This window comes from Mercurialis annua, linkage group LG5 (genome assembly GCF_937616625.2).
Source record: "Mercurialis annua linkage group LG5, ddMerAnnu1.2, whole genome shotgun sequence".
NCBI lineage: Eukaryota > Viridiplantae > Streptophyta > Magnoliopsida > Malpighiales > Euphorbiaceae > Mercurialis > Mercurialis annua.
Window position 1 is genome coordinate 47,644,840 of NC_065574.1, and position 9,237 is coordinate 47,654,076.

The following is a 9,237-nucleotide window of genomic DNA, read 5'->3' on the forward strand; positions in this document are numbered from 1 at the left end:
GACTAATTGGAGGTCAAATTTGTATTGTAAATATGTCAAACCGTGTACTGTAGCTCAAGCTATCAAAAATGTTCCAGAAGGGTTAACTGAAAAAGATTGGAAATGGCTTGTAATGGATAAGTATCTATCTAAAGAATTTCAGGTACAACTTGTTTTATTTATTTTTAGTTCTTTCACATAAATGGTTACTTAACTTCTTTTTATATGTAGAAAAATAGCAATCGAAATTCTTTCAACCGAAATACTTCAAAAATGAGGATACCTCATCGTAGCGGAAGCAAGCCACATAGAGATCTTATATATGGCATGGTAGATAAGAGTCTTTGGTATTTTATTTGTGGATTTTTTTTAGATAAATTAGATGACTTTATCATTTGTTCTTAATTTTACAGGGAGGAAAAGATGGTAATCCTCCTGATAGTTCAAAAGTTTTCTTTGCGACTAGGCAAAAAATGGAAATTTAGTTGATCAAGGAGCAATGAACAAATATGTAAGTATTATTAATATATCTTTTAGTAAGTTTTCTTTGACCATGCTAGTTGTGATATTGTATTCATACTAAGGAATTCTTGTAGGATGAAATAATGAAGGTGAAGGAGTCTAATCCATCTTTCGATGATATAGAACTCATCGAGAAATGCTTTGGATCACAGTCTCACAGCCATGTATTTTGTTATGGCGGTGGAATCAAGAGAAAGCATTTGGTTGAATCAAACTCTTCTTATGTTAAAAAGCTTGAAGCTAGACTTCTTGAAAAGGAGGAAGAAAATGGTGTGCTTCAAAAACGCATTGATGGAATTGAAAATAGATTAGAACAAATCGAGAAAGACAACAGTCAACCATCAATGGCATCAACAAGAAGCAATGATGATCTTCATCAGGTATATATCTTATTAGAAATTTGCTTATAAATCTTCTGTTCTTAGAAGTCTTTATATTTTTTGAAGTTATGAAGTTAATGCTTTTGTGGTTTGATGAAAAAGATTCAAACTTTATTTACCTACTTGTTAATATAAAATCTAAAATAAAATAAATACATGATCAAAAAATTAATAAATTAATTAATATACAATGTAATAATAAAAATAAATCCATAAAGTAATATCTTTTAATGACGGGATAAACAAATAATGACGGTAAGTCTTTTATCATTAAAGTTCTCTATGACGAGGGTATTAGACTCTCGTTGTAAATATCTATCAATTACTAGAGTTTATTTCCCGTCATTATTACTTTTAGTTATGGAGGCTATTACCACGGGTGACGACGGGAATTTTACCCTCGTTATAGTATTATAACGACGGGATTTTAGCCTAACATGCCAGGTTTTCCCGTCATTAAAGGTCTGTTTTTTTGTAGTGTTGGTTTATTCGGTTAATTTGGATAATTTAATCTAAAACCAAAGTAAAAAAGAAAAAATCTATGTATGTTTTTCAAAACTGCACTGACTAAATCCAAACTTATAATCAAACCGACTGAAAGTCATTAGTTTGGTCGGTTGATTTGGTCAATCAGTAATTTTGCTCACCCTTACTATTGATATTTAAACCTATTCATACATGAAAGGCGTATTTAAAGATATTCATATGCATAAGGCGTATTTGAACTTTTTTATACATGAAAGGTATATCAGAACTTTTTCATTATTGAAGGATATGTTTGACCTTTTTCATATAAAAAGGGTACATTTGAACTTTTTCTTACATGAAGGGCATATTTGAATCGCAATAGTCAAACATTGAAGGCATATTTGAACAGCCTCAAGTTGAAAAAGTCATGTTAGATTTTAATAAAGTAAGAATTGGCAGATTTTCGACTCGTCTTTTCCATGGAAAACGAACCCAGATTTGGATTCGTCGTCCATGGAGAAGACGGAACAGACATGGAAGATGAGCCAGTGGGATGGAAGACGAACCCAGCTATTGAGAAATTTGATAAGTTTAATGTTAATGACATTTCTTTATTTTCAGGCAATAATATATAGAGAAATTTTATTTATGTCCGATTAGTTTTGCAAATATAAAAATAAAAAAATTTAAACTAATTTTGTGTATGAAACACATAGGTCTTACTAAGAAATTAATCAGTCAATAGTGAACATGAATTAGTAGTGTAATGATGATAAGAAGTCAAACTAATCTCAAGTTTTCATTCTCATTTTTGTTCAATCAAGACAAACCCTATTAATACTCATTATTTTCTTTCTGCATTCTTTTGTCATTAACCTTATATATGACAATTTAAAGTAATTATTTTACGCAATTGATGTTCAACAATAAGCAATTGATGTTCAACAATAAGCAATTGATGTTCTACAAGTTTTTTTTGGAATAAATATGTGTTAATTTAAGATAATTAACCGTGCTAAATTTTTTTGAGCAACTATCATAGATTTATAATGCTAAGATCTTAGTCAGGTACAGCATTATTGCAGGCTTACCAAGCAATAGTAAGGATTAATAACTAGAATTAATGAAAAAATCATCTCAGAATTTAACGTGTTTTTTATAATTACAATATAAATTTTACTATTTGATAAAATCAATTACTAACTTTTAATTTTTTATAAATTGAAACACTAGTTTATTTTTGTTTTAATATTCTTTAAAACAAAAATAATCTAGTGTTCTAATTTCTCATAACATAAAGCTAAAATTATTTCAGCAACACTATCTTAAGGCTAAAATCTTAGTCAGGACGTACAGCATTGTTGTGGTACTGTAAGAATAGTAACTTAATTAGTAGGAATAACTTACACTTTTTTACAGTTTTGGCTCAATAGTAAGGATTTATAAATATACTTAAAATTAATTTTTTTTTATTATAGTTCAGACATCAATACAAATCCAAAAATATATATAAATACATATACTTTTTGAAGGGAATAATAATTTTTGTTAATTTTTTTAAAGGAATTAAACTACTACTGATATTTAGCAGTTTTAAATTTTTTTGAGGGGGCCATGTTCTCAAGAAGATCCAATTCTAAGGTTAATTATAAACCATCATAAATTTTAACATATTATGTAATCATGATGTAGATTTAAAAATTGATAAAATCAGTCATCAATTTTTAATTTTTAATAAATTAAATCATCAATTTATTTTTGTTGAAAAAGCACTAATGTGTTTGCCGGAACATTATGCATTCTGGAGTCCACAATAGCGTTTTTCGACAGAAAATAATTTTGTTTCGATTTGCTAAATATAAAAATCAGTGACCGATTTTGTCAAATTTTAATATATCAGAGTATTTTATTTATAAATCATGTTTAAATGTGTAATTTAATTTGCATTTTACTCTCTTCCGTCTCATATTAAAAGTTTTTTTTTTCTTGAAGTGTTTTATTTTAAATATTAAATATTATTTTTTGATTAAATTTCCTTTTCTTTAATTTAAAATAAATTCCTACATTAAGAGTAAAGTAAGAAAAACTATCATAGTAAATACTTTTATTTTTATAGTCATTTAATAAGAATTTTGAGCGATTGTAAATTTGTAAATGCACATTTCGCACGCGTGATTGCCTGGTTTTGGACACTATTTGGAATTCTGAAGAGAAGAATTTACCACATTGTTCGTGGAATCTTTCCCATTTTTTTTGGTTTAGAGACGGTAAAAATAACAGATTCAACCCAAAGGATAATATTGTTATCTGTCAAATTGGATCTTTTTATCAAATACTACCACTACTCCTGAATTTACTACATGGATCTCAAAACAGTCAAAAACTCAAATATCAATGTTTTAAAAATCAATTGACCGGTCGGTTCAACCAACAACCAAAGATCATTTCAACTTGAATTTTTGAAAAAAATTCAAATATCGCTCAATCTTTTAAACTAAAAATCATAACTTTATTTTCCATAAAAAAATTATAACTTTACCGCTCCGAATTGATACACTACGTACATTATACTAATAGTGTCTTAAATTATATACTACTAGTTACTACTAATTTTAAAATTAAAGTTTTATTAAATTCATAATAAACACATTATACTCAAAATGAATTAATTGCTTCATATATCAATACAATGCATCAACAAAAAAATTTAATTGTCCACATGTCATTTATATACCTTGAAAATTGTAGAAGGATAAAATTGAAAAAAAGAAATTAGTTTCAACCATTTTAACTATTCATCCAAACGGTTTATTATTTCGAGACGGATGAATTACACGGTTTAAACCGTAAAAATTGTTTATTAACTTTTTTTCTTTAAATTACTACTACTAGTTAGAGTATGATTTATTTATTAACTTTTTATTTTTTAATTACTTAGAGTGTGAATTTGTTATTAATTTTAGACATGTAGATTCACATATATTTGGGTGACATTAAAAACGGTACAAAATAGAGTGTAGTGAATGTAGACATGCATAGATGATTATTACCCAACCAACAGAATCTCCTGAAAGACCCACGTACTGATAACAGAATTACAGTCGTCCTTCCTTTCAAATTTTGAACAACTTTTATTTCAACTCTATTTCCTATATATTCCCTTCCACTCTCTCCATTTTTTTCTCCTCTCCAAACCCTAATTTTTCCTCCGCCATGGCCAACAATGGCGACGACCGACGATCCGCCGCTGCTATCAACGCCGACGACGATGATTTCCTCACTCTTTCTTTAACTTTCGGGTCACCCAACTCGCCCGCAATCACCACCGCCACTCCTCATCAAGAACCGCAACTCCTCCCAAACCCTAACCTTAACCCTAGCCCATTTTTAATCACTTCATTCTCATTCCCGTTTCCCTCTCCAAACGCTAATGATAATAATCCTCCTGCCCCTCCGCCTCGTCAGCGCGCTCGGCGTAACCCTACGCAAACCTTGCGTGATCACGCCCGGGGCGAAAACATCCCGCCCCCGTTCCCATGGGCAACCAATCGTCGAGCCGTCGTTTATAATCTTGACTCGCTGCGGAGGAGGAATATTAACGTAATCTCGGGGTTGGTTCAGTGCAAGAGGTGTGAGAGGCAGTACGAGATGGGGTTTAATTTGAAGGAGAAGTTTTTTGAAGTGGGGCGTTTTATTGCTGAGAATCGCAACTCAATGCACGATCGAGCACCTGGGTTGTGGATGACGCCGGTTTTGCCGACGTGCCAGTTTTGTGAGCAGGAGAATAGCGTGAAGCCGGTGATTTCCGAGAAGAAAAAAAACATTAATTGGTTGTTTTTGTTTCTGGGGCAGATGCTGGGGTGCTGTACGCTTGAACAGTTGAAGTATTTTTGTAAGCATACGAAGAACCATCGTACTGGGGCAAAGGATCGTGTTCTTTATCTGACGTATCTCAGTCTCTGTAAGCAGCTTTATCCGAGTGGCCCGTTTAATATCAGGTAAGTAAGTGAGTAAATAATTGGGTTTTTCGTGAATTTTGGTTTGGTTTGTTGATATATTCATGGAAAAATCATATGGGTTTTTGTTGATGTATAGTTTTGAAGTTGGGATTATGCAATTTTATGGTTTTTGGACAGTAATTTCTTATGGGGTTTTAATCTTTGTTTGAACTATAAATATCTGTTATCTTGAATGAAGTTTTGCAATTTCAGATATGATTGTTTATATCTGATTGATAGTTTCCTTATCAGTTATGCATTTTTTTAAGTATTTGATTGTGCTTGGATTGTGTTTTTTCTGTATATGAATTGCGGCTTTTGTGATTGGATTTATTTTTGGAAATTGAACCATTATGAAATTATGACAAGAACTCTAGGTGTTTGATGTTTTTCCCTACTGTGTCTGGCTTTTCAAATCAAATTTGTACATAGAAAATATTTTACTTTCTTTAGGAATTTCAAGTATTGTTAGGGTAATTAGTAGATTTTTTTTAGAGATTCTAATGAAAAATGTGTGATTGAGGTTTTTCAGGGTGTGGATTCGATTCAAATCGATTTGAATCAAATATTTGATGCGACCGGATTTTTTTAAAATTTGAAATACTTTTTAAATTAAACTGAATTTAGTAGATTTTATGCTTTTGCTTTGTTTTTTTAGTTTAGTTTGCACTAAAACTGAAGTAAAATAGTATAAAATAAAAATTTTACTAAGAAATTATATTGAACCAAACATGTTAATTTGGTTTGATTAATCAGTTTCAATTTAGCATTGACTAAAAATAATAATATAAAATCCTACATACTTTCTGCTAGAATATGGAGAGAATATTTATGTTGTAAACTAAGATGAATGTAACATTTTGTCGACAGCAACATGAATATATTTACGATATAATTGTATAAACGAGTCGAGTCAAACCGAGAAAGCTAAAACTGACTCATTTATTATCAAATCGAGTTTCGAGTTAAATGTTGAATATTTCGCAAATGAGATTGACTTGCCTACACGCCTAAATGTATCCACCACCTCTAGTATAAATACCTCATCGGAGAATTCGGTTCACCAATCGATTTTTTTAGGGGCCTTGTAAGGTTTATTACTTGGATCCCAAGCAAACTGTGTATACATATAAATTTAATTGATTGGAGATTATTTTACGTTTGGCATGGCCACAACAATAGCAATGCTGATGGTCCACAGCTTTGCCTCTTCCTTAAGTAGTCATCCTCTTTTTAGGACAATTATTGCACATATTTTTCACTGAATTTGCTTATAGTTTAAGTCAATTTAAACAGCCATATAGTGAAGCAAAGTTGACGATCTTTTGTACCAAATGGTTTTGATTTATACTGAAATTTCTCACAATATTATTAGCTCTTCGATTTAGCATATAATTTTCCAGTTCCAAACCATTTGATCAATAATTTGATTAGTCGTGTAAGAATATATCCAATTGTACTTATAAAAATTAAGAGTATCCATTAAAAATTTAAAACTTAGTTTCCTTTTAACAATTTTTTATAAATATTATTGAATTTACTCTCTTTCAATGTAATAGAAAAAGATATTTGATGTCCTTTCCAAACTCAAAAAATACTATACTTTGCTGCAATTCAACCCTTAAATTAATAAAATCTATGTAAATTAGCTTTTTTTTGAACGAAAATATAAAAACATCATATTTGATTTTCTTCGATATTGTTAATTTTTTAAAATTGGGTTAATACAGAATTAAAGTTTATGACATAAATTGGATAAATTCAAACGAATATTAATACATTTTTATTACTTTATACACATAGTTTTTAAAATTGGAATTTAATACTTTCTAGGTCCATAAAAAATAGACTTATTATGACATAACAATTACTTTCTAGGGGCTTCATAATAATCTACTTGTAATATTTCATAACTAATGTATATAGTTTAAATTTATATTATTTGTCTGATCTACATGTATTACACATACATGGCATGGTTTATAGCTTTTAAATCATGTAGTCATACATTCATTGCATGAGAATATATCACCAATCTATCATAGATCTATAATTATGTCTGGGTTAATTTGACTAATGTCAATATTTATTAATTGAACCTATAAAAAATTAATTATTATTAATTGTTATAAGAATTACAGTTAATTTAATTTAACTAACTAGAACTAGGTTAATTAAAAATATTTTAAATATTAATCTAATTAATCAATGAATGAAAATAAGTTTATAATTTAGAACACCACAATGAAAATCAATTTATAATATAGACAGAAAAATCATACTTCAGCCGGTTTGGTTTTCAATCAATTTATTTTTGGCCTAATCACTCAAAAACCCCTCACCTTTAAACTTTTTTTCAATTCCACCCCGACGTTGAAAATTTGTCAATTTTACCCACTTTTGAATTTTCCGTTTTCAATTGTACCCCAATATTTTAATTTTTGTTAATTTTTTTACTTGAATGATGAAATCATTCAATTAATTAAGTCTAAACATGAAATTAAATTCTTTTTTATTCAAAAAAGTACAAATAAGTCCTTTATTTTTAAAAACTAACTAAAAACCATAATCAAATTAACACTAATTTAAATTCTTAATTAATTTAACTAAATTTAAATAAATTTTAAAAATATACAATTAATATATGCGAGACATGGAGAATGTTTTAAACAAATTTCCAAACGCAAAAGACGTTAATTTAATTTTTCAGGGTACAATTGAAACACAAAAATGCAAAATAGGGTAAAATTGACAAATTTTCAACGTCAGGGTATAATTGAAAAGGGACTAAAAGGTCGGGGTTTTTTAAGACATTAGGCCTTTATTTTTATAGTAGAAACTAAAATTTTATTCAGCTAATTTAATATTATTAAATGCGAAATTGATTATTTCTGTCTTTGATCTAAGTATGCTCACCCCTAAATGTAATGAGTGGTGGGAGATTAATCGTATGTATGTAGTTGGTATAGTATCACTTAACTTTAGGTTCTCATTTATTAATAAAACCTTCAGCCAAGGCATGACTTAGTCTTTATCTCAAAGTCAGTAAATAGTATAGTCTCTAATTTTTGCTCTAGGCATTACTTAAAAAAAGCAACGGATTAATCCGGCTTTTAAATTTATACTATGATCAAATAAATGATTTTTAATTTTATATAGTTAATCGAATTTTTAAATTTATGTTCTGAAATTAAAATAAATTATTTTTAATATTGATTCTGTCACTTTTTTGAAGAAATAAAGGGTCAGTCCAATGTCTAAAATAATGACTCGGAATATAATTTTTGTATTTTCATTTGATCAAAATGATTAAATTTTACTCTTAATTGACGCTAAAAATAGAAAATAATATTCTTGATTGACATATAAATAAAAAGTTATTCTCAATAATTTATTCATCTGACGTTAATTTTCTATTCTTATTGTTAACAATAGCCATTTTTTATATGTTGCTTTATATTCATTAAATATAGGGTTAAGGTACAAAAATGACCCTAATGTTTACCCTCTGGCTCACATTTCCCCCTAATGTTTGTTTCTGCTCAAAAATGACCCGGACGTTTACAGAACGGAACAAATATGACCCCCGTCTAACGGCAGGTTGTTTCAGCGTTAAAATTGTTGACCTGGAATTAAAAGAGCCGTTGCCAACAGCCCATGTGGCATTTACTCTGTCCACCTACCCCTTCACCACGACTTTAACGAATTGCAAAATCAAAATCCCTAATTTCCTTCAATTTTCATACAAAAACCGTGTGGTCAGTACCCTAATTTGCATTTACTTTTCACTGGTGTGGTCAGTACCCTTTGTCATTGTTTATTCCTTTCTTGATTCGATTTTCTTGTAAAGGACGACGAAGGTGACGAAGTGAAGCACGTTGGGTCTGAAA

The 9,237-nt window shown here is 29.4% G+C and overlaps 2 protein-coding genes across 2 annotated transcripts; both read left to right on the forward strand.

Annotated features, from left to right (window-relative positions):
- The first annotated feature begins 453 nt into the window (after positions 1 to 453).
- LOC130015558 (uncharacterized) lies at positions 454 to 2,724 on the forward strand. Its single transcript, XM_056105915.1, has 4 exons — positions 454 to 490; positions 576 to 881; positions 1,809 to 1,970; positions 2,665 to 2,724. The coding sequence occupies exons 1-4, from the start codon at positions 479 to 481 to the stop codon at positions 2,722 to 2,724; spliced, it is 540 nt and encodes a 179-aa protein (XP_055961890.1). The 5' UTR covers positions 454 to 478.
- Positions 2,725 to 4,440: 1,716 nt separating this feature from the next.
- LOC126680774 (uncharacterized) lies at positions 4,441 to 5,545 on the forward strand. The gene has a single exon (XM_050375957.2). It carries the CDS (start codon positions 4,563 to 4,565, stop codon positions 5,349 to 5,351), a length of 789 nt encoding a protein of 262 aa, XP_050231914.1. The 5' UTR covers positions 4,441 to 4,562; the 3' UTR covers positions 5,352 to 5,545.
- The last annotated feature ends 3,692 nt before the right edge of the window (positions 5,546 to 9,237 follow it).